This window comes from Ziziphus jujuba, chromosome 1 (assembly GCF_031755915.1).
Source record: "Ziziphus jujuba cultivar Dongzao chromosome 1, ASM3175591v1".
NCBI classification, from domain to species: domain Eukaryota; kingdom Viridiplantae; phylum Streptophyta; class Magnoliopsida; order Rosales; family Rhamnaceae; genus Ziziphus; species Ziziphus jujuba.
In genome coordinates, this window is record NC_083379.1 from 44,337,046 (window position 1) to 44,363,901 (window position 26,856).

A 26,856-nucleotide genomic window follows, 5' to 3' on the forward strand; every position below is an offset into this window, starting at 1 on the left:
GGAAGACGTTAAAAAGGTAAAAATATGTTTTGGATGATTTGGTAGTTTTTATTATGATATATAATTAATAATACACGTGACATTTTTTAATTAGTCATGTGTACCAGGTAAAATTCCAAGTCAAAATTTTTTTTCATTATTTGATTGGTTAATAAATTAATATAATTTATATATGATTAAATAAGCTATTGAAATGATAAATATAATTAAATAGAAATCAATTTAATAATGATATGTTTAAGTTTGATAAATAAATTGTTAGACTTAGATGGCACCTTTAAATAATTTATATTAAATATAGATCAAGCATTGATTATTTAGGGAGAAAAAATTTATGGTAAAAATATGTTAATGTAATCATAATACTAGTAATTCAATTGACATATATACATTTCATTAACATTTATAGCCAGTCTTGTCTATCCAAATTAATTAAATGAAGAATAAAATAATATTGGTTACAATAAGTTTAATATATTGATCGATTTTCATTTATATGAAATAATTTATTAGTTTTTTTTCAATAAATTTGATGGATAGAGAAGGACAACAGAGTGTGCGACAAGAACAAAGCATGAACAATGAGCCCATCGAGTCAAGCTTCGGAATATTCAACAATATTTGTGTATATGTGTTAAAGACACACAAATATTTTATATATATGTATATATATATATATATAAAATAAAATAAAATAAAAATGACTTTAGGGCAAATTTTCAGTAATTTCCAAATCTTCAACAATAACTCTAGCTACCGTATACGATGAAAAGGAATGAAAATTTTGGAAATGTGGAAACTTACAACCATCCTTTTTTGAGGTTTGCATGCCACGGTTTCATGGAAGATTTTCTCCACAGACTCTTGGAGCTTGCTGGACTCCGCCGAGGACGTTTTGACCGGTCAATGGTTGTTACTGTAATTTGTCAAGAATAATAAAAGCAAAAAAAGGAAAAAAAAAAAAGTTTTGAGTTCGTCCGCAGACCAAAAAAGTAACAAAAAAGCATTTCGGCTTTCCGGTTTCGGTGACAACATAATGTGAGTGTATAAAGTGAGTATAGCGTGTCCAAATGAATGCACAAAGATTCTTTCCTGTATAAGTATTGTAAAGATGACGTCAAAAGCCCAAAGTAAACCGTTGCGACTTGTATGCAAGCAATTAATCTTTTTGGGCCTTGTAACAGGTCATTAACGATTTTACCACGTGGACCGTGAAGGTTGGTCGTACCAGGATTTTACTAGGAAATTATTATTCTCGTATTTTATTTGTTAGTCGGAGGAGTGGAGTTAGCTCATGGAAATTGAGGATCTACTAACCCTAACGTGGCAAAACCATAGTGAAATTATCCATAATTACAGCGGTCGTGTTTATTATTTACTGCGGAGGGTTTAAATCAAGGAGAGAGAACATAAAAATACCAAACTTTCCATTATCCATTTTTCAATAGCCACCTTTCTTCTTCTTCTTCTTCTTCTTCGGGGAATCTGTTCTAGGGCTTCACTTTAACTGAGGTCAGTCATCATGTACAGAACCGCAGCCTCACGCCTCAGGTCTCTCAGGGTTAGTATCTCTAAGATCTTCAGATAAACAAAAATTAAATAAAAACCCTTTCGTTTCCGTTTGCTTACCCGAATTACTTGTAAGTTACCCCGGAAATGTTAAATGTGTAGTTGTAAGATATGTATTCTGATATTTGTGGATTTTCCTTATGATGGCTTTTTTTCTCTTCTTGTTTTTGTATAGAAATTAGCCGTTATGATTTCATGTTTTTTAAAGTTTTAATTCGATGCATTTTTTTTTTTTTTATAACTAAATGTTATATGTTGCTTTAGGAAGAGGAATGTTTCCTTACCATATGTTTGGTTGCTTTTGAAAATGGAGGAACATAAAGGACATCAATTTATCTGTTTTTGTTTAATATGTGTTTTGTTAACTAACTGAATGATTTACTTGACTTTCCATTGTTGTTGTTGTTGTTGTTGCTGCTGATGTTGTTGTTGTTGTTTTTTTTATTTTATTTTTTATTTTTATATAATTTAATAATAATAATAAATAATAAATAAAATTAAATCCTTGGAGTGGGCTAGGAAATTATACTGTGTTGAAAATTTTATTATAACATCTTTTCTGTATATAATATGAAAGAATGGACTATCTTTTATTTAATTTGTTTTTTTCCATAGGATAACAATGTGGTCAAGCTACTAGAATAACCATTTGTAATTTATTTTTCTACTTGGCAAGACTGACTGTCTTGTTTTGAGTAGGGCCGTGTGAGCAATTTGGGGGCCACCAGGTATGCAACTTCGAGTGCAGTTGCCTCTAGGCCATCGTCAGCAGGTTTTTTTAACTGGTTGACAGGGGAACGTTCAAGTTCTCTTCCTCCATTGGAAATCCCACTTGCAGGCGTTGTCCTCCCTCCTCCACTGCCTGATCATGTTGAACCGAGCAAGACTAAGATCACAACTCTTCCTAATGGTGTCAAAATAGCCTCAGAAACATCACCAGTATGTTAGATGGGCTTCTATCTCTCTATATATGCTCTATTTATAGGCACATCTTTCTCATTGTTTGTTTTGATCAATTTCGTTCTGGTTGGTTAATCAGAACCCTGCAGCTTCCGTAGGTATATATCTTGATTGTGGTTCCATATATGAAACACCAGTTTCGTGTGGGGCTTCACACTTACTGGAGCGAATGGCCTTTAAGAGCACAACCAACAGGAGCCACTTGCGCATTGTGAGAGAAGTTGAAGCAATTGGTGGTAACATAGGTGCCTCGGCCTCTAGGGAGCAAATGGGATACACTTTTGATGCTCTGAAGACCTATGTTCCTGAGATGGTAGAATTGCTTGTTGACAGTGTGAGAAATCCTGCCTTCTTAGATTGGGAAGTCAATGAAGAGGTAATGTTATTTTCTATCTTAGCCCTTTGTTAATGTTTACACTGATTATAGAATTCTCTATACAGGGATTTTGTTGCTTTTCCCAATCTTTCATATCCAAGGCCCAAATTATACATCTTCACACCATTCTTTAAGAGGGAAGAGATGTTGGATAGCTAGCATTGATTTCATAGTAACACTACTTCGATGCATAAGTATTAGTGACAACAACCGTAAATTTATTTATGCCCTTCTAGGAATTTAGTTTGAACAATTAGAAATTTCAACTTCTAATAAGTTGGGATAAGATACCAGGTTGATCCTTAAGGATTGTGGAAGATTTTTTGCTCAAGACCTTGTGTAGCTTTAGTACACATTGACCATAGCTATTCATGTTTTTTTCTTATTGTCCATCCAATGTTTTTTGTTCTGATTCTACTGGGGTGCTTACGCAGCTGCTAAAGGTGAAAGCAGAGATTGGAGAACTCTCTAACAATCCTCAAGGATTACTTTTGGAAGCAGTTCATTCAGCTGGTTATGCAGGTGCATTAGCAAATCCTCTTCTGGCTCCAGAAACTGCACTGAACAGATTGGATGGCAGCATTCTGGAGGAATTTGTTGCTGTAAGTCCAAAAGACCTTATTATTCCAGCATGCTACTTTCCTATATTCAAATAAGGAATCTTTTGCTGTTTTCATTCATTTTAATAATATTATTATTATTATCCTTGTTTCTTCTTTATTTGCTATATTTATATAATTGATGTGTGCCGTGTGAATTGTAGGAGAACTATACCGCTCCTCGAATGGTACTTGCGGCATCTGGGGTTGAACATGAGGAGCTCCTATCTATGGCAGAACCTCTTCTTTCTGACTTACCAAGCATGCCACGTCTTGAAGAGCCAAAATCAAAGTATGTTGGAGGAGATTATCGTCGTCAAGCTGATGCAGTGGTGTGTATCTGTTATTTCTACTCTTTACTACCATGAGTTGCTTATGTTCCTCATTCTCCTATCGCTTAAAAGTAGAAAATATGTTATATATTATGTAGATTTGCTCTTTGCTAATCTGCTTTACTCTTACATGGTCAGAGCACACATGTTGCCCTTGCTTTTGAAGTTCCTGGTGGCTGGCGTCAAGAAAAGCAAGCTATTCTTTTGACTGTTCTCCAGGTGCTGCATTTTGTTCTTCACATTCAAATAATTTATTTCTCCCTGTTCTTAAGTTTCTAACTTGGTTGCATGCTTAAAACAATGGAGCTAACAACTGTAAATCCTGCAGTTGCTTATGGGAGGAGGTGGTTCGTTCTCCGCTGGAGGTCCTGGAAAGGGAATGCACTCAAGACTATGTATGTCTTATCTTGGAAATCCAATTACTTGCTAGCTTAATTGCTTAATTGATCTGTGCTACAGTTTCTTCACAACTCTCCAATTCTGCCTAATTTCTCATTACCCTTTCTTACATGTAGTTACAACACCTCATACTTTTATCACTGTTTTATTATTTGCATTTCCATACAGATCTCCGGGTCTTGAATGAGTATCAACAGATTCAATCCTTCTCAGCATTCAACAGTATATTCAATAATTCTGGACTATTTGGCATTTATGCTAGCACTGTAAGGCTCATTTTTTGAGGTTTTTAATTATTTCAGTAGATATGAATTGCAATTTTTTGGATATATTGTTGAGATGGTGAGGTTGGATGTGGGCGTCTTCTACAAGATGGTATTCTGGTGCGAAATGATAGTGTTAGAAAACACAGTGCAAGATTACTGTTTGTCCATTGCATGTTTTTGAAACTAGTATTTTGCAACTTTTGGGACATTTATTGCTTTGGAAGTCAGCATGGCATTCATGGTAGATATGACTATCATTTGTAGCATGCAGGATTGTTGTTTGACTGTTAATTTTTATGATCATTATAATTTATCTGCTAAACTTCTTGATGTTTGATTGTGGAATTAGGGATCTGAATTTGTCTCAAAAGCAGTTGATATTGCAGCACAAGAATTAATTGCAATTGCAACACCTGGACAAGGTTTTATCACTCTCTCAACCCCCTTGTTGGTGTGTTTCCTCAATTCTGGAATAATTTCCTCCTACTGACATTTTTGTTCCTTTGCGGCAGTTACTCAAGTACAGCTTAATCGTGCCAAGGAGGCCACAAAATCTGCAGTTTTAATGAATCTAGAATCAAGAGTACTCTATCTCTCTCTCTCTCTCTAAAGAGCATTTTTCAATTTGTTGTCTGTTATGTCTTAGACTTCTTCTCTTCCTCACTTCCCTTTAAGAATTGGAGTGATGATTTAACCTTTGCAAAGCCTTTATTTGTGGTTCTCCTATGTACAAGTTTGTCTTTCTGTTATAATTTGTCGTTTGGTGTTTGTTTTTATTTTTGTTTTATAGATGATTGCGTCCGAGGATATAGGTAGGCAGGTTTTGACATATGGAGAGAGGTATGCTATGAAAGATTTTTGTGCCTATTTCTATTCTTATTTGTCATTCTGCTCATATGATATAATGGGGGAGGTAGTCTCATGTCATTTCAAGAAAAATTTTGAGATTGCAATGTTAAGAAACAGGAAGTTTTGGTTTTCGTTAAATAGAATCTCAAAATTAGAGCTCGTTCAAACATAATTAGATGCAAGAATATTGATTATTTGTTTCCTAAATCAAGTAGCTTTGTCACTTTCTCCACTTCCCCTCCTCCACCTTTTTTGTTTCTTTTTTAAACCCTGTAATAGTCCGAAGTTCAGTAACAAATTTTCATGAAACATGGGTGGGTTGACTAAATTTATATTATATTTCATGACATCAATGAGAAGCTAAAACAAGAAAATTAAAACCAGTTTAGGAATAGAAAATATATTATGTTATATGTCATGGCTCAAAATGTTCTTTTATGATAAAATAGAATGTTGATTTTCTTAGTACACTGCTATTACTCTTGTCTCAATAACATGGTAATTTATAATATTCATTGGGGAAATTAAGCTCATTGGATTGGAGTTAAAGTGAATATAAAAACGTGGATGCTGGGCTTTGGCTCAATGGAGAAGGAGGATGAGAAATGGAGTAGATTGTAAGCTTAAATCTTATGAAACCACAAAGAATAACATACTTCAGTAGCAAAGCCTTTTTTTTTTAAAATATTTTGTAAACTTGAAATTTCTGGTTCTGATAAAAATGTGTCACTTTCGCAGGAAGCCTGTGGAACATTTCCTAAAGACAGTAGATGAAATTACGTTGAAGGACATTACTTCCATCGCTCGGAAGATTATTTCTTCGCCTCTAACAATGGCATCATGCGGGGATGGTAATTATTTTCGAACAAGTTGTCTGGTTTCTTATATTAGCATAACATAATTGTTGATATTGTTACCTTCGTTTCTGGCAGTTATTAATGTCCCCAGCTACGAATCTGTTAGCAGCAAATTCCATGCAAAATGAGTTTTGCCTTAGCATTTGAAGCGCAAAAGGTGGCCCTAAATTTTGGATCAGAAGGCTGTTTGAAGCTGGCCTTTTTGACAATGTTGAAATAAATTTTTGATGAAAAGTCATCCACATTGCTTATAACCGGGATTGTCTTTTGTATTTCTCTCAAATCTTTCGCTTGAAATTTGTTGAGCGGGTGTATTTCAAAACATTCATGATCAAAGGAAAAATTTGCATTGATTTTACTTTATTTTCTCACTTGAGGATCTTTTGTTGTTGTTCCCATATTATTATTATTTTTTTCTTACATAAGATTCTAAGCCAATCCCACCTATTAGTAATTAAAACCCTTCAAAATCCTATCGCTTTCTCTTTAATTGTGTGTTTTTTTTTTTTTTTTTTAAATATTTCTTCTCTATGTATCTTTATCGGAATATTAATAATACTAACACTAATATCAACTACATATATGCTGTGCTGGAAACATTGCAAAGGGGTTCTCATGGGAAATTTTATATTTCGTAGACAAAGTCCTTTTACAGGTTGTGTTCTCATCCATTTAAGCCGATGAAAACAATTTCGAAATTGCTTGTTGCGTTCCCTTCCATTCACAATACTCAGATATAAAGAAAATTAGGAAACCTAGTCAGGATTTGATGTCAATCCAAACTTGGTACTCGATCCCAATTGGTGTATATAGATTTTTTTGAGCTTTTTATGGGAACGTTAATTCATTGTAAGTTCAGAGTTTGATACCATAATTGGGCTGATATGACTCAGTTTTAGAATCTTAATTGATTAATTGATCCTATAATTATAAAATTTTCACAGTTAATGAAATTAAATCACTATATCAATATCGGGCCCTACATATATAGATACATCAAGATCCAAAATAATAAATCAACTATAATATAATTTAAAACTCGTATGCAAGTACAAACAATATAACACAAAAGGATGTTGTTAATTTTAACATTGCGACGTATGGCATGCATAAATAAGATCAAATCTAATTGAAGCAAAATAAATAAATAAAATAAATGAATCAAGAGGGTGAGCATGCACAACATTGACTGTATGTCTTATCAATAGCATGTATTCCATCTACAAGATGTTTTAGGCCACTACCTATTGACCACATTTTTGCTGTATTTTGTGGCTAAGAACATTAAATCACAATAAATATCATAGTTGCGTCTAACAAGCCTATGGTTAAAAGTTTTTAACCACATACATTTGTAATAAGAGCTAAAATTGCATGTTCCCACAACTTGACGGTCACTACACACAAAAATTATCACATTATGTGAAAGGGTTTTTTCGAAAAGTAGCCCTCTCATAAATGGTTTTGAAAAATAGTAAAAAAAAATTTTAAAAAAAAATTAGCCATTTTGGGATAAAAATACCTTTGTCAAAATTGAAAATTAAGCAATATGTTTATTTTACCCTTTCCTTCTTCCTCTACACAGCTGTTCATTTTTTGTGCAAGGGTTTCTCTAACAGGCTACAAATACTCTTTGAAACTCATCTCCTCTCACTCTCATTTTCTTGTATTTTCTCATATCTGAGTCATATCTGAAACCAAACTCAGGTAAAATTTTTATCTTTTTTTTTTATTAGATGAAATTGAGAAAATATGTGTTTTTTTTCTCTTTTTTCTTTTTTTTCTTGTATTTTTTGTTAGTTTTGAAATTTTTAACCTTTTTATTTAATATGGGTATGCAATAAATTAATTTATGAGCTATTATATGTGAGTTTAAAGATATTTAGGTGGCATATAATTTGAAAATAGAAGAAAATTTGTGTAAAACTCAAAAATTACGAAAAACAATAAGGAGGAAATTTGGTGAAAAAGATGAGCTTCCACCATTTTTCTCCAGTTTGTCAGTTTTCGCAAGTTTTCGGCTAATTTTTTGCTAATTTTCCGTCAGTTTTCCACCAGTAGGAAAAAACTATATTTGGCAGAAAAAAAACAGAACCAACTTTTTTAATACAGTTAATATGTTTGTTTAGTATTGTTCAAATTTTTATATATTTATTAATTTAGTTTAACATTATTCATTTAATTTTGTAGTAAAATGGAAGATGATGATATTGTAATTGCGGTTTTATACAATAGAACCTTTGTACAAAATGATGGTGGTAATTAGGAATATCAAAATTATAAAAATATAATGATTTCCGTCAGCAAGAGATGTACAAAATTAGAGTTAGAGGATGAGATTTTAAATTCTATTGAGATAGATCGAAATGAATATTTGTTAAAGCTAAAATGGATATATGGACGATGTGCAGAAAAGTTAGATCCTACAGAAATACGCTATTATAGGGATGTGAAATGCTTTCTTCAATAAGTGAGGAATGGAGGGATGAAAATGATGCGGCCTCCATTGTATGTTGAGGTGATTTCGAAAGTTGAACATATATCCAGAAATGTTCATCAAACAGCCTTTGCTTCGGATAGTGGGAGTAATCTTCATTCTTTTTCTTATCCTCCAATTGGCGTTCGTCTACCACAAGTTTTCGGTACTGAACCTATTCAGGCTACATCTCAGGAAATTATGGTTCAAGAAACTCAGTTTAGAGATCAAGTTGATGTTCATGGGGCCTGGACATCATTTAACATCCACGAAGGAATTACTGTTGGAGGTGACTATGCTGAATGGTTTCCTAACAATGAGGGGTATGAACAGTTGCATAATATTGATCATGATGAGAATTACAATGCGGCAGGGGATGATGTTGATCATAATGATGTAGATTTTGATCATGAGTTGCCGGACAATTATAATTATATGCATCTTGAAATGAACAATGAAGGAGTTGATGATGTGAGGGTTCATCGTCCTACAAGTGACCACATATCATCGAGCAACAGAAGTGGTTCTATGGCCATATTTTCGTCAAAGTTCATTGGCTGTGAGAGCATAGTAGTTGGACAATTATTTCGCAACAAACGTGACTTACTGAATAAACTGAGTATCTATTGCATGCGTGAAAATAAGGAGTTCAAGGTGACATGGTCAACTACACAACGGTATGAGGTTGCATGCTTGGAAAATACTTGTAAATGGCGACTACGTGCAACCACATTTAAAAATGGAAAAATATTTGTTGTGAGAATTTTTGATAATGTACACAGTTGCTCATTAGATATCGTGCATCGAGAACATAAACAAGCCAGTAGCCGGGTTATCGGGCAATGTATCAAATCTAAATATGAAGGTAAATATAAAGGTATTGCATGTGTTTACAAACTCAAAGAAATTCAACATGATTTTTTGCAGAAATATGGGTTGAATATAAGCTACAACAAAACATGGAAAGGTAAAGAGTATGCACTTAACAGTATTAGGGGATCTCCAGAGGAGAATTTTACTAAGTTGCCTGCCTACTATTATGAGTTAGTGTCCAAGAACCCTAGGACTTTTACACGTATCAAAACAAACGATAATAACAATTTTATATATTTTTTTATGGCGATTGGAGCAAGCATTAGGGGATTTAAATCCCACATAAGACCTGTATTGGCTATTGATGCAACTACATTGAAAGGAAAATACAAAGGGTACATGTATATTGCATCGGGCATGGATGGCAATAAGCAAATATATCCTTTGGCTTTCGGCATTGGAGATGGAGAGAACGAGCAAGCATATACATGGTTTTTCCAAAATCTCAAGAATGCCATTGGAGATTTTTCAGAGTTGGTGTTTGTGAGTGATAGACACCCCGCCATTGAAAGGGTATTAAGCAAAATTTTTTCCAATGCATACCATGCGTTGTGTACATACCATATAAGCAGAAATATTAAAGCAAATGGACATGCGAAAGATGAAACAATAATACAATGTTTCATGCTCGTAGTTAGTGCATATTTGGTTGAAGATTTTGAATTTTCTATGGGGCAAATTGAGGTAAAAAACAGTAGGGCTGCCCAGTACATTCAATCATGTGACCGTATAAGGTGGACACGTTCTCTTTCTCCATGTAGAAGGTACACTATCATGACCACCAATATTGCAGAAAGCTTGAATGGTATTTTACTAGATGCTAGAGAGATGCCAGTAGTAGTATTAATTGAGCACATAGGGATTTACTGCAAAGGTGGTTTTATGAGCGACATATTGCAGGTGCAAAATTGACGAAGCCTGTGACTGACCATATGAAATAGCAACTCAAACTACAAAATTTGGAGTCCATAGGACTACATGTGAAAGCCATTAATATGCATGAATTTCTTATGGAAGGTGAGACTTTTAGGGGTACAGTTAATCTCCAATAAAAAATATGCTCATGTAAAGTCTTCGATCTTGATCAATATCCTTGTGATCATTGTATTGCCACTTGCAGAGACCGCAAAATTGCTCCTTATGGCATGTGTTCTCACTACTACACCGTGGATGCATATCATGCAACTTATCCTGAGTCCATTTACCCTGTGTTAGATGAAAAACAGTGGCATGTCCCGGATGACATGGCAAGTCGTATTGTTCTTCCACTAAGATGGACACGTAGGTGAGCCGGTAGGCCGATGATCCAATGCATACCATCCGAAGGTGAAGATGTTATTGGACATAGATGTAGCTGATGCGGTGGTGTTGGACATTATAGGCAAAGATGTACGAATCCATTGCCTTTTGCTTCGAATTAGAAGGTTTTAATTTAGTGTTATGGTTTAATATGTTTTGATAATTATTTCATATCTTAGATATTATATTTTCTACTCGACAGTGGAAGATTTATTAGCAATCTTTTTTTTTTTTTTTTTTCATCCCAAATGAGAAAAGTCTTTCTGGAGCCAATTTTAAATCTTTAGTTTACATCTCATTTTATGAAATGTCTAAATGATTTTGAAAAGAAAAACAAATATATATCATTTTTTATTTTCTTTAAAATGGTTATTGATTTTAAATGTCAATACATTTTTTGTTAAATCCATCTTCATCTTACATAATATTTGTCTCCACTCTCAATTTTTTTACCCCACTATTAACTTAAATAATCTATTAGAAATTGATTTTCCAAGTGGAGAAAATTAGTTTCTGATAGGAGTAAAAATTATTCAACGATTTCCACTCAGAGGAAATTTTTTCGAACAAGAGGAAAACGATTTCCGCTTGGAGGAAAAATTTTCCGCCTGGCGGAAAATTATCCAAAGGCTTCAATTGATCTCCATATGGGATTTTCGACTGGAGGAAAATTTTTCCTCCAGGAGGAAAAGATTTCCGCCAAGAGGAAATATTTTCCGACAAGCGGAAAATTTTTTAGAATCTGCAATTAAGTTCATAAGACGTTTGTGCATAATGGAATTCTAGTAAATAAACATGGCACATTTTCTATAAAGTCAATTAGTTATCCTTACATCAATAACACATCGTTATCTTTGTTAAATGAACATTATAAGCCACTATTATCTTTACAATTAAAAGTTTAATATAATAAAGAATATGCATCTATAAACATGACAAAAGGAAAGAAAAATGCATCACCACCCAGCTCATATGCTTAGTTCTTTGTTGTAACCCTCATATGCATACTTCCTCCTAAAGAACTCTATGTCATCTTGTGTGAATGTTACTAGTAATCTAGCATGTAAAAACTCGATGGTCTTGAGTATAAACATGCCATAGTCACCACTACAAAAAAATAATTATTATAACATATATTAGTATTATTAGAATCATATTCAATAGTTAATATTTATTCAACAAACATGTACGTATTAAAGTACGCTGTAGTTTTTTCTGCAAGCCTCCAACACTGTAAGGAGTTGTAATAGCTGCTGTTGCCTTCCTATCCCACCTCCCAATATCTATACTTTGCTTAGCAGTTGCTACCTTTCTTGCACGTCCCGCGACCGAAAACTTTGATGGAAACACTTTTTCAATAATCTTAACACTTGGTCCTGCATCGTCTACAATGGATGGACGTGACTGTCTATCAACGGGGGTCGCATGGGACCAAACTCTTCTTTATTTTCATCCCTTTCAACGTCCGCTTCCATCCTATCTCCCAACCCATTAGCACCAACTCCCACTCCTTGGTGCTTCATTAACTTATCAAGCTTGGTCTCCAAACTTGCAAACTCTCTAACCATGGCGATTCTTAAATCCTTAACGTCTTACCGTATATTAGCCACTTCACCTTCAAGGATAGCTAATCTCTCTCTCAAAGGTACCTAAAAGAAACAATAATGATTAGTACTTGCAATAATAAAAAAGATAAACATTCATACAATTTATTCAAACCTCATCATGGGATGGAATCGTTGGAGGTTGGGATGGAGTCGATGGTTTAACAAGAACATGAGCAATAATTCCTGCAGTCGAGGATGAAGGCTGGTATGTCGGCTTATCTCTCATTCACCGCCTCCCTCCGTTACCCTTACTTTCCACAAACGCCTGTTTTCGTTTCTTACTTCTTCCACTACTTGTAAGTGGAACACCTTCATCTTTTTCACCATGACTTCCCTATGGTGGCTTGTCTCGGACAACAGGTGCAACACTGTATGGAGTAGTGTCATGATGTACATTGACAGGACCCGCCCCGAGAACCCTCCCAGGACCTCCCGGGTGATCCCGCCTAGTGAGGTCCCACTGGACAATCCCTAGAAAATATCCAATGGAACCTCACCTTAAAATGTAGATAATCAAACACCAGCATTAACATTAATACCTCAATATATATATAAGTCCACAACCGGTCTACTGTACTACAGGCCATAACTACACACATGAGTACCATGGTCTCTATTGAGTCTCATATTCATAATTAGAGCATTCTAAGAGTGTCAATAAAGTCTATGAGTACAAATAAGTAATAAATAAGTGCAGAAGATAACAATAGGTAAAGAAAAGATAAATACGGCTGTTGTCGTGGAAGGAACAAAAGATAGTCTGTGCGCGAGGTAGACTGCTACTAGCTGCCTAGGCCTAGGGGAACGAATTTAAAATAATAAAACATGAGATAAAGAAATCTCAGTGAGTGGCATAGTATAATAGAAAAATAATGATTTATTTCTGAAAAATATTTCTCTCAAGACCTCTCATTCCACTCGTTTGACAAGTTTCCTGTTTAAAAATCATTTCACAAAACCCAAACTTGTACCCCAATTAATATCATAAAAACCGATGCTCAAAAGTATGAATGAACGATCATTGTAATATTATGAAATGTCTCAAATCAAGATATAAACATTTGAGCATAAACTATAATAAATACAGTTCCACCAAATAAATATAAAAATGTAGAAATCACCACAATATTTGTAAATCAACAATATATACAAACATATACAATGTACCATACGATGTACCAATATGCAAAGCGTGGGATACACCCACCTCACGACCCTCAATATATGAATGGTGTCGTGGAAATAATAATTAACCGTCGGGACGTACCCACCTTATGGTCTGTGTTAATAATAAACCGTTGGATGATACCAACCTCACGGCACCGTGGTAATAATAATAAACCGTCGGATAAACCCAACCTGACAATCCGTGGTAATAATAGATAACCGTTAGATGAAACCAACCTCATGGCACCGTAGTAAACCTAACACGCTGTAATATAATATGGTATAATACTGATCCAATGTATTGGCATCACATGGTACATCAATTTAAAAATAAACAATACAATATACATGAAACAATCTTGTAAGATTATATATATACTTTTCCAAACGATACTGTATCATAAATCATAATTTAACATTTAAAATTCCACCGCTTAATTAAATACTTTAAAAATCTCAAAACATCATTTCATACGAAAACTAGAAATACCACATTGAAATATATTCACCATAAACCAATTTTAAACACATAAAATTATAAAATATTTGATCATGCTTAAAATTATATGATTTTCAATCTTGTTTCTCAAACCAAATAGTTTCCAAAATGATTTAAAACTTCAATTTAATTACCAAAATATTTAAATACCACAAGTCCATTTATGGACGAATTAAAATTGGAAATAATTTAAAATATTATCAAAAGTTATATAAAATGATAACACATATATGTGAAAGCAAATATTTATATATGCATAAAACAACATTTCAATCAAATGGTATATACGTAAAATATTTAAACCACATATAAATTATACTATATACCCAAAACATTTAAAAATGATATAATCACTCATAGTACTGTAGATGCTCATGCCTGCTCCTTCACAGGATCGCCTCCAGGCTCAACTTGAGTACCTGTAATATAATAAAATATTCCTCAGGCTCCAAACAACTAAACCAGAGACACTTGTATAAGCATAAATTGGACACCGGACAGTCCAATTATACCGCCTGTTCTTAGGACCTGGTATCCAAAATTGGAGATTTTCACCCAAAGCCTAATTTTTCGAAATTGAATCACCTAATGGATCCTAATAATATCTAATCTCACTAATTCAATTCCAATTTTAACTAATTTGACCAATTTTGTCTAAACACAGTCCCCAACTTATCCAAAAATTAACTAATTGATCCAAAAATGGGAAAATCATCAAACGACCTCCAAAATTCACAAACTTTATATTGACAGAAAGCCCAAGAGACAAGGAACTCATCAGTATGCTCACATTGGTCCAAAGTTTCCTCCGGTGGTCGGAAAATACTGTTGAAGCATCGGCCGAACTTCCCATTGTCGGATCTTTCAAACGGTGAGGAATCTGGACAAAATAACCACTGAAATGAGCTCAGAGGGGTTGAAAATAGTGGAAAAGGTATATGGGTTGGCCTGGAATGGCCAAAAACTGAGAAAATCCGGCGACCCACCTCACCGGCAGCCGCGGACTTCGCCGGCCCGATCTGGGCACGTCCGGCCACTTTTTGCCATGAAATTTCACAGCTGAGCTCGCCTTCAAGTGATCTTTCTAGTTGACTGGAGCGTGTAAGTGGTGGTTGGTTGGAAATGGGCAAAACGGCGGTGACCGGTTCGACAGTAAACGGGTAGAAACTACCCAGTTCGGATCCACCGGTCTAAGGAGAGAATTTCTCAAGTTTTGGTGAAGAAATGGATATTTTGGGCTTTGTTTCATGTTTGACACACTTATCTACGCTTATATAAAGCCTTGGGTCACTAACAGACAAAAACTGGGGACTGGCTTGTACACTGATTTAAAACTTATGCTTAAAACTTCTCAGAACCATAACTTTTTATCCATAGCTCAGAATTTGGCATGCTGCCAGTCTATAAACTCATATCGACGAGATCTACACAATGGTACCTTAGTCAAATTAAAAATATTGGCTATTGAAAAAGTCAACTTGAACCCATATATTATTTACTTGGTCAAATTTAGTCAATTTGGTCAAACTTGTTTAATCATGATTATTTTTTGGTACGGGGTGTTACATACATCGCATGCAATTTTGCCAATATATGCATGCTCAAATTCAATTATATTCATTAAGTCATGAACGGGATAATGCAAAAGACAAAAGAGATTATCATCAAGTGATTATTAAGTAATACTAATATTACTACAAATACTGCAAAAGTCTATAAATAATATTACTATATTAGAATGTATATTTATATATATATATATATATATATATATATATATATATATTTGTACATATAAGTGGAAGAACTCATATACTTACATCACAATGATCTAAGAGTTCCGTGGCCTTCTCAAATCTTGGCATTTGTGAAATATGCCAATTAAGAATTCGAGGGAATGCCATGTCCGCCAACTTCTTTCCAAATGCTTGATCTAACGAAAGAATTGTCTCAAAACCCCAAATATGTCAAACAATAAATTATTAATGAATAAGTAAAGAAATACACACCATAAATGCAAGTGTAACAAACTTTAACTAATAGTGTAATAAACTTACCATTAAAGCCAAAGGAAACCCACAAATACTATAACTCTTTAACTTGTTTAAAGCCATGGACTCTCTATGCTCAAAAGCACTCTTTAACGATCTAATGGTAATGGTATATGATAAAGTACCCCACGGATAGTTATTGAAGTACTCTAAATCGTCCACCATCTCCAAGTGATTATGGGGTGCGATGGCCATGCTTTCTTTCCCTAGAAGAACTGTCTCTAGGGTGCGGTGGCCATGCTTTCTTTGCCTAGAAGAATCGTCTCTAGGAAATATAATAAAGCCAACTTTAATATATCATCGTCTTGACACTGTGCGGTCATGAAAGCTTCGGTTATCTCCGAGTTAGTGACCTTTCGCTTTCTGCCAAAATACGTGTCACTAATACGAGTAGAGATGTTAACCCGCCTATTGGGTTTGTAACCAAAACGTAGACCTGTAATTATGGTGAAGTTTCTCCACGTAAATCTAGCACCACGCCTTCCAAAATTGAATATCATAGAATTATTTCATCGCAAACACACTGCCTATACAACATGCTGTTGACGATGTGACCACTAAATTGTATCTCGTTGGCGTTCAAAAAGTGGCCAAAACAGCTATCCTCAAACTTCTTTATTTGGGTTGGAGTCAGCTTGAACTTAATATCCGACACAGCTTTCCAGAAGTTCGATCTACAATTAACCTTTGCCCTCGATATCTTCGAGTCCCAAAATCTTTGTTGGTAATCTGAATCCATTTATCTGCAAATCAAATACAACAAAGCATAACATATGGAGGAAACGTTTTTTCCGACATGAGGAAAGCCTGGAGGAAAATTTTTCCACCTGGAGGAAAAAATTTTCCACCTGGAAGAAAAATTTTCCGCCTGGAGGAAAAAATTTCTGACTGGAAGAAAAATTTTCCTCCAGGCGGAAAATTTTCCAGAACCTAAATGACATACACCTAACGGGATTTGTGCAAAAATATAATGAAAATGGCTAAAGAATCTTTTCAAACCAGCGCATATGTGGATTTAAAAACTACAATATCTTCTATATATTAGTGTACATTATACATTAGGCAACAAACTAACCATGCGCATGTGACATTGCTTCCTAAGGATAACCTATGGTTCTAACACATATATTATGGTATCACATTTAAACCTCCCATTAAATTCAAACAAAAACACAACTTCATAATAGTTTTAATTTCACATTTCACATTCTAACCATGCAACACAAACATTTCCGTCACACCAAATAACACAATATTATAAGCATAGCTCATAATGACAAAGGTCCAAAATTAAGCAATTTATAAAGAGATGACTTATCATCCCTAAAATAATCCATCATGGAAATTATTAACAATTCTAAAAAATCATTCAATACAGCACAAATAAAGGTTCTCAGATTAGTTTGTTGCATTAAAATGAAATTAGTTTACAACATTTTTCTGTTTTGTTCAGAGAAGCAACTTACATTAATGGGGGACAAACCACCACCAATGCTTCTCTATCTATTTATATATATATATATATATATCTCTTTCTCTATCTCTGTAAGTGTGTGTGTAATTTTCTCAGCAAACACTTGTAACTCTAATGATTGCAAATTTTGTGCTTCAATTTTCTATTCAGTCCATCACTTGCTCCTCCAATACTGAAATATATAGAAAATCAATATTAGTAATGATTCCAACAAATCTTTCCTTCGACAACTACTAAAGATGAAAGGGAAATTCCAGCACCTGAATACAAATTACAACAGCCTCTATATAAGATCAACAGGGGTAGAAAAATAAATGTAATACACAATTCATACATATTTCCAGTTGAAAAAATGCATACGTGAAAAGGAAATCCAACAAGTTATATGTTTTTCAACGTATGCTCAATGAATCCCAAAAAAGTAGAGAAGGAAATGTGTAGGCTAGACCCCAGAGGTATTGACCACGACAATGACAAGCAATTTCAATGATATAATACACCTACAATTCACCAATTGAATTAGAATAGGTTACTAATTCAGAAAAACCAATTAGAATTACAGGATCAACAATCCCATATACAAACAGTTTTCTAAGAGCAAAAACCATATTTGCAACTTATGTAACCTCTTTTTCCTATACATGTATTTTTAAATAACATTTGAATTTAAGCCATAGAAACATAAGGAGGTTAATTTTTAAACAACATCTTGTTTGCATAGCCTCTTAAGTTTATAAAAGACATGCATATTATAATTGCAGATACACAGCAAAAGGCTATTCAAAAAATCAGTAAACAACTAGATCTTCCTTGCATTGTTAAACCAGAAAGTTTACATGCTTAAGCAAGCAGAAATAATTTTCTATAAGATACTCTTATAGTGATTTTAACAATCAAAATCTTCTCATTCTCAAGAAAATATCTCATTAATAGCTACAGGTGTTTGCTTTGTCTCCCACAAAAATCAAGAAAAGGTTTCCTAAAACTAGAAATAAAGAAATCCATGGACCAAGAATAATATTATGCATATTAAGTTTTTAAAATCAAGTTGTGGTATCTGTTAAGGGCCTGTAGAGAGTAAAAGAATGATTTCTTCACCTATATGCTTCAACTATAAATGATGAGTTGCACATCTAAAAACTTATTCAGGTACTTGGAGAAGAACATGCCAAATGCCTATAGAACACCCTAATCATTTCAATTTCACACTACTTCCCAGATATATATGCGTAGCACTAATGAATTCCCTTCCTCAAATCATCACCATATGGGATAGACTAGAGAGAGTAATTGATACCAACTTATACAATAAAATGAAACAGTCAACATCAAATATTTAGGCATGTTATCCAAAACAAAATGCTCTTAAAACCATATCAAACAGAAACACAACCTCTCATTGTTGTCTTCCTCACCATCGTCACCTCCACACCCACCACCACCTTCACCACCACCACCACTAATGCCAACGCTGGAGATCTCCTTATCAGACATAGACATCAACATCTATTTATCAATTATATGCAGAAAACTTTTTTCCTTATCAAACCTATAATACCCCAAAAAAAAAATTGACCAAAAAAAAAACCACTTTTTTGGTACATAATATATAAAAATGAAAAGAGAATAATAAGGGAAATAAAAACCCAGTTGAGAAGCGGAATCAAATTGAAAGTTTTTACAGGAAATAAGTGGAGATATTAAAGTGAAGGTAAAAAAAATAATAATAATAAAAGAGCGAAACTAACCTTTGAAGAAGTTGGATTGTACAGCATAAACAACGGGAAAGGAGGAAGATTTCTGGGTCCTGAGCTTCCTAGTTTGGACTTATGAAAGCAGAGGTTGCTTCTTCAACCTCAATAACAAATCGAAAGAAAGGAACTGTGAGTAAAATCGAATGGTGTGTTTCGAAAGGGAAAGACTAACAGAAAAGGGAGCGAAACTAACCTTTGAAAAAGTTGGGCTGTGCAGCATCAATAATGGAAAAAGAGGAAGATTTTTGGGTCCTCAGCTTTGTAATTTGGACTTGTGAAAGCAGAGAATGCTTCTTCAACCTCAATAATGGATAGGAGAAAAGGAATTGTGAGTAAAGTCAAATAGTCAATTTCAAAAGGAAAAGGAAAATCCTAGCTATGTTTGAATGGTATGTTTCGAAAGGGAAATGTAAAGCCTTAATGTGTTCGAAGGCCTTGCTGTGTTTCAAAAAAAAAAAAAAAAAAGAAAGGAAAATAGAGAAAATAAGTGTTTTAGTAGGAAAAAAATTAAAAAAAAATAGTAATAAAAAATATTTTAATTCGGATGGATGTCGTAAAAGATAGCTAATTTTTTTTTAAAAAAAAAATTATTATTTTTTAATACTTTTCAAAAAAATCCTTATGTGGAATGTGCATCCCACGCAACGCCAGGTCCATGGAATTTTTCACTTTCTAATAGCCTGCCTAATTACTGTGGGTAAAAACTATTATATGTAACGTAAAAAGATTTTAACCGCAACAAGTCATCATGTGGCTTTTTTCTTTTAATGGGGTCCACTCCCACTTATCCGGGAAACAGGATGAGGATGAGAACGGAACGGGAAAAAAGAATAAATCTGGCTCAATGCCATAGATAAGGAATCCAATCAAAGCAGCGGTTTCCTTCATTCTTTCTTCTTCTTCTTCTTCTTCTTCTTCTTCTTTTTTTTTTTTTTTTTTTTTTTTTTTAATTTGTTCCCACACTTTCGCTTCTCTATCCTTTCCAATTCTCAGCACTCCAATATTTTTTATGATGAAACTATTAAATTATTAGAAAAATTAATAAAATATTTATTAAATGATATAATAAATAATATAATGATGTTTAATTGGTTTATTGTTTTTATTTGCCCATCGATTTAACAATTTATCCATTTATTTATTTATTTATATTTAGGTGATTATGAGTATGTAAACGTTAAGATTAATTTAACCCTTAACTTATAATCACTACTTCTAGAGTTTTGACTTTTGATTTGACAGAGGCAGATTCCAAATCCTTTTAACTGATTTCTGTCGGTGGGTAGGTGGCTGGTGCATATTGAATCCTGTGTTTCGTTTCTTTTAATAAGACAACGTATCGATATCTACAAAGGAAAATGAATATATTATATATTATATATGATATATTTATTTACCTTGACAATATATTTAATTGATTCAAGACAAAGAATATAAAAACAAAGAAAAGAAAATTATTTGTGTAGATGCCATATGCTAACTAGGAAATTGTTTTCTGTTTCCAAAATCATAGTATTTTTTTGTTAAAATAATCAAACTTTTTTTTTTAATGAATTTTTAATAAAGAAAAGTAGTTAATTATCAAGCATTGGTATAAAAGCAGCACTTTCTCCGCACATGCATGCCACTGTCTGTCTTGAGCATAATGTTGACAGGGCCGTATGAGCAAATCTCTTTTATTGAGATCTGTTGGATTCCCCAAAAAAAACATAACACCAGTAACCTACTGCCAAAACGAGTGAAACCTTTCAAAGGAAAAAAAGTACCAAACGATATAAACGTGGCTACTGAGAGCTTGATTTTTTTCTGTCCATGAACCATCATGGTGTGCCATGCTTTCTTAATTAATTGGATACTAAAAGGCCTATAGATAAGCAAGCAGCAGAACCTACATCGATTTTAAGTCACGAATGAAAATAAATATATTATATAAATAATATAGATAATATTTATTAATAACAATATTTAAAATTGATAAATATTATTAAATGATGCCATTATAAATTTCTATAAAAGCATAAAATTTTTCAAAAATCAATTTTTAAAAAAATAATTAAAATATATAATTAATTAATAATTATAAATAATTTTTTAGAGATTATTATAAAAAATAATTTTAAAATTAACTATGTATTAATGCAACATAATTTTAAAAGTATTAATTTCTGTGTTAAACGACGTGCAATATACATTTAACATTGAAAATGCCTCTTATAATCCCTCTTTCTAGTTAACTTCCAGAAAATAGTAGACTCCGAAACTATTAAATTTATATGACAAATTCACATTAAGGCACAATGCAAAAATATATACCAACTGTTCCCCAAAAGCTACTAATAAATCAGCTGTGCACAGAATAAACTTCAATCAAAAGCTTAGCCTTTAATTAATAATGTGTTAAACTCTCTTTGGAGTGCTGAACTAATTTAGGAAAGACATATATATATATACGCATATATATCAAAACCATATTATCTTTATCAAAAAAAATATATATATCAAAACCATATTATATTAATTTGATTATATCAAAGCCAATTAAATTTAAAATTTTCAAATTTAGCCTAATATTATTAAATAGGATTTCAAATTCTCTAGTCCAATTAAACCTTGTATTTGAAATAACCCTTTGATGTATACTACTACTACCTTAATAAACTTTTGAAATGTACTTATAATTATTGTATTTTTTCTTTTAATATCTTGAAATCTTAACTAAATCATTAAAATATGTGCATATGATATGTATTTGCATATATTATTCGAGCTAGGAAAAAGATGTAAATTAATTAATTAATTAATTATAGACATTGTTCTAGCCCGCCAATCATGACCAAGGGGGTCCTACTCGTAGATCCGTATATAGAATAAATAAATAAATAAATAAATATAAGTTAATATAATAGATGGATATCGCTAGCTAGGCCACTATATATATATATATATATATATATAAAAGAAGGCGAATTGGGAATTCAATCAAACAACAAATACATTAATCAAAATGGGATTGTCACCATTCGTCTTAAACTTCTTTCGTGCCATACTCGTGGCCTCATCATCCCAAGGTAATTCAGACCTTGCGGTAGCCAACCAAATTCACCCTCTCCGACCCCAGTCCGGCTTCGGTGGATACTATGTTGCCGGAGTGTCGTGCCTGAGCTGGCGACTGGGCGTCGAAACTAACAATATCATTGGCTGGAAAACCGTCCCTGAGGAATGCGAAGGGTATGTCGGGAACTACTTGCTTGGCGGCCAATACCGGAAAGACTCGAAAGTGGTTACTTATGAAGCTTATGAGTATGCTAAGAGTCTCAGAGTCCGCAAGAAGGACTTGTGGATCTTTGACATTGACGAGACTTCACTTTCCAATCTACCTTATTATGCTAAACATGGGTTTGGGTACGTAACCACTCAATCAATTCTGCTTAAACTTCTGCATCATTTTATTAGCTTTTTTTTCTTTTTTTATCGATATATAATTAACCAAAAACTATTTCAGATTTATGCTGGTTTGCACAAGTACAAATTACACATTACAAGCATATAAATAATTCTTTTCTTACAAAGATGTTAATATTATTTTTCTTTTTCTGATGAAAAAAAAAAAACGCTAGAGAGTTGCAAAGGACCCTAATATTGCTTCAAGTAGAAGATACCTCTTCTTGTATGAAAATGTAATTCGTCACTTTAAATTAATACAGTATCAACCCGATTCAATGCGCGCAATTAGGTGAATATCTGTATCATTTATCTTTGTATAATTCATAAGTGGCCAGGTCGCACAAAATGATAGGTTCTTAAATCTAGCATTATATTAAATATGAGGGCTGGCCTATCATCGTGTGTATATACATATTAAAAATAATATTTTGGTATTTTTACCAAAAAAAAAAAAAAAAAAAAACAGAATATTATTGATATGGTAGGTGTGACTTATATATAATATATTTTAAGAGACAAAATCATTTAGACTCCTTTGTTTCTCTATAACTACAATTAAAACTCTGCTTTACATTTTTTTAAAAATATCCTTAACCTTTCTGTAGCTTTGTATATTTATCAAAATAAACCTATTTGTTAGTTTTTTCCAATTAGTTTTAACCATTAAAGACTTAATAAAAGTTAAAAAATAATATTTTATTATTGAATAACATTGTGAAAATTCAATTTTAATCTTAATTGTTAAAGTTAATTAGGAAGAACATAAATTTGTTTTAATAGATATAGAAAACTAAATGAAGGTAAATGATGTTTTCTAAAGCATAGATCTAAATATAATTAGGGTAAAACTGAAGGGGTCAAAATGATTTTTTTCTAATATTTTATATTAGATTGAATACAATATTTTATATATGTGGTGATAATTTAATTTCTATATTTATTAAAACTAATTTATTTGCAGGGTAGAGCCATACAATCCCACTGCGTTTAATAAATGGGTGGCCACCGGCAAAGCCCCAGCGTTGCCCGAGAGTCTTCAGCTTTATAACAATTTACTGAATCTTGGGATAAAGGTTGCCTTCATTACAGGGAGATCAGAAGAGCAAAGAGATATCACACAAACCAACCTTCTAAATGCTGGATATCATACTTGGGAGAAACTAATACTCAAGTAAATTACCCATCAAGCCCAAGCTTTGTCTTTAATTTTCCCCACTCTATTTATCTTTATTCGATAATAACCTTAACACTGGCATCACTCCTTTGTTAGTTAACACAGTTAACAAAAACAGTAAAATAATTAGAAGTACCTTATTAAATGAGCGCACTAAGTTTCTAATAAGAATTTGGAAATACATTAGTTAAATGTGTAATATACTACTATAAGTTAAATTAAGTAAAACTAATTTAATTAGTTTTGTTTATTTTCTTCCATTATAGGCCACCCTAGCCTCTACCACGTATGAACCAATGAAGCCTAAAATGTCTCTTTTTTTTTTTCTTTCTTTTTTTTTTTTCTCAAAGTGAACAATATTGACAAATATTATATATTATATTGCAGGGGACCCTCTTTTAAAAATAAAACAGCAGTTGTATACAAATCGGCTCAAAGAAAAAAGTTGGAAAACAATGGATATAATATTGTTGGAAACATTGGGGATCAATGGAGCGATCTCTTGGGGGACAATCTAGGCGATAGGACATTCAAATTGCCCGATCCAGTGTACTACATTAGTTGATCTAAAATGTCTAGTTCATGCTAGCAATAAGCGCTTAATTGTTAGTTCAATTCAATAATCCATATTAAGATTTCTGAGTGATACTTGGTACACTTGGAATATCTTAATATTGGGATTCGTTTGTAAGACGAACTATGTCACTATGTTATGCTAACCTTTAAATGGCAGGTTAATTTTCTATGTTATAAGTTTTTGTTTTTGTTTTTGTTCTTATTAGAGCATGCATGTATTTAATGTTGAATTGTCATTTATCCTAAAATGGGAGTGTAAGTATGTCCGTATGCATGAGTCTTGCTAATGGGCCTTCTATGTGCACATACATCTTAATGGGTATCACAACTATTCAAACTAAAATAATAACTTACAATATATCCTAAAATTTAAGCTGATGAAAAAGTTTAGTTCCCATTTGGCATTGTTTATGAGAAATCAAAAGCAGCTTTTAAAGCTCTCAATAACTATTTCAGTAGAAAGTACTTTTCAAAAAAAAGCTCTTCTAAAGAAATAAAAGCAAAAGCTATATCAAAAAGAAGATTAGTTTAATTATTATATATCTATATCAACCCAGCCAATACACAATTTATCATTATTATATATGTTATCAAAGCCAGCTATGTGTTAGTTTACTTTATATTAAGCAGAGTTCATGATCATGCTCATGATAACCCAATTTTTGCAGGGACACATCTGAAATATACTAGACCTCCAAAAATGTTGTTAAAGAAATTAAAGGCATATTAGTTTAGCTATATTATATCTTTAAAATTTTTTTAAAAAATCAATAAAGAGTAGCTTTTCAGAAAGCTTTCCTTAAGAAACAGAAGTGAAAGCTATGCCAAATAGGGCATTAATTTAATTACAATGTATATCAACCTAGCTGATACAAAATTTATCAATATTTATATATGTTATCAAAACCATTTATGTGTTAGTTTACTTCATATTAAGCAGAGTTCAAGATCATGCTTATGATACCCCAGTTTTCGCATGGACACATTTGAAATATACTGGATCTCCAAAATATTGCTATAGAAATTAAAAAAATTTAAAATTAATTACGATAATTATAGTACATCCAGTTATTTACCCAAAATAGTTTTAAAAAACGAATGGAAATAGAAAGAAAAAAAAATCTAAATTTTTATTGCTGAAAACTGTTTATAAATTCTTATATAGAATAAATCTTGTTTATATATTTTGAAGTGGGTATAGATTATCTCGAATAACGATGTGCAACATAAAAATGTTCTGCCAAATAAAAACTTTCGTACGCAGAGATGAAAAGGAAGGGCACATCAGGCTAGGAAGGTGCAAGAGAAAGGGTGGATCCTGATTTCATTTAGATGCAGTGCTCTCATTAATTAATATTTATAATGCATTTTGTTTTATTTTTTGTTAAAACGGCTTGGTGATGGTCCTGGTTAAACATGTATAATTATTTGGATCGATTAATAAGTCTTGCTTGGCTAAACTATCCCAGTAGTATGGCATGCATGCCATGCACTAATTAAGAATTTGTTTAATTTGTTCCTAAACTCAAAGTACTAACTCATCAATCAAACTTTTTTTTAGAAATTTTAAACCAGAAATATTATAAAAGAGTAAGTCCTTGGTGAATGCAACATTTCATATGCATGCAATGTGTGTATAAACAAATTGCTTTTAATTATTGTGGTCTATTTAGACAGATAGTGGAATCCTGAAAATATATATACATTATATAAGTGCTCAGAATTTTTCTCGTGAGCAGTAGAGTTGATATTACACTGAATTCCTATCATATGAGTCAAACTTGGTTAAATTTTAAGGCCCCACGTGTACAAACTTTTAAAAGGACATTTTGGACTTATTGAATCCTCACCCATCCTTTTAGAATAATAATTCTCGAACCAGGAATTTGTTATTTTAGTAAGGGACAATAATATGGCCTGTACTAATATTTAAATTTAAATTTAAATATTAATTATATTTAATATTTTATTATATTACCATATATAATTAATAGATAGTAATATTACAGATCAAAATACTTTACCAAATAATATGTTAAAGATGTCGTATTATTACCTTATTAATCAACAAATATATATAATTTAGTATAAATAAGTGAAATTTAAAAAAAAAAATATAATTAATATCCAAATTAATAAAACAATATTACATTATTTTACAACAACATTTAATAAATTATTTGGTAAACTTTTTGATAGCCATAATAGTATTGTTAAACAAATTAGAAATCTTTTATAAGATACTATACCTGTAT

At 32.5% G+C, this 26,856-nt stretch overlaps 2 protein-coding genes across 2 annotated transcripts; both read left to right on the forward strand.

The window, feature by feature from the left end:
- Positions 1-1,305: 1,305 nt before the first annotated feature.
- On the forward strand, positions 1,306-6,578 carry LOC107435039 (mitochondrial-processing peptidase subunit alpha). Its single transcript, XM_016046579.4, has 13 exons — positions 1,306-1,561; positions 2,269-2,508; positions 2,609-2,905; positions 3,340-3,507; positions 3,669-3,836; positions 3,975-4,055; positions 4,165-4,231; positions 4,404-4,501; positions 4,851-4,923; positions 5,014-5,084; positions 5,292-5,341; positions 6,089-6,201; positions 6,283-6,578. The coding sequence occupies exons 1-13, from the start codon at positions 1,523-1,525 to the stop codon at positions 6,333-6,335; spliced, it is 1,518 nt and encodes a 505-aa protein (XP_015902065.2). The 5' UTR covers positions 1,306-1,522; the 3' UTR covers positions 6,336-6,578.
- A 15,796-nt stretch (positions 6,579-22,374) lies between these two features.
- On the forward strand, positions 22,375-24,778 carry LOC107435042 (stem 28 kDa glycoprotein). The gene is made up of 3 exons (XM_016046582.3): positions 22,375-22,809; positions 23,813-24,022; positions 24,413-24,778. The coding sequence occupies exons 1-3, from the start codon at positions 22,412-22,414 to the stop codon at positions 24,588-24,590; spliced, it is 786 nt and encodes a 261-aa protein (XP_015902068.3). The 5' UTR covers positions 22,375-22,411; the 3' UTR covers positions 24,591-24,778.
- The last annotated feature ends 2,078 nt before the right edge of the window (positions 24,779-26,856 follow it).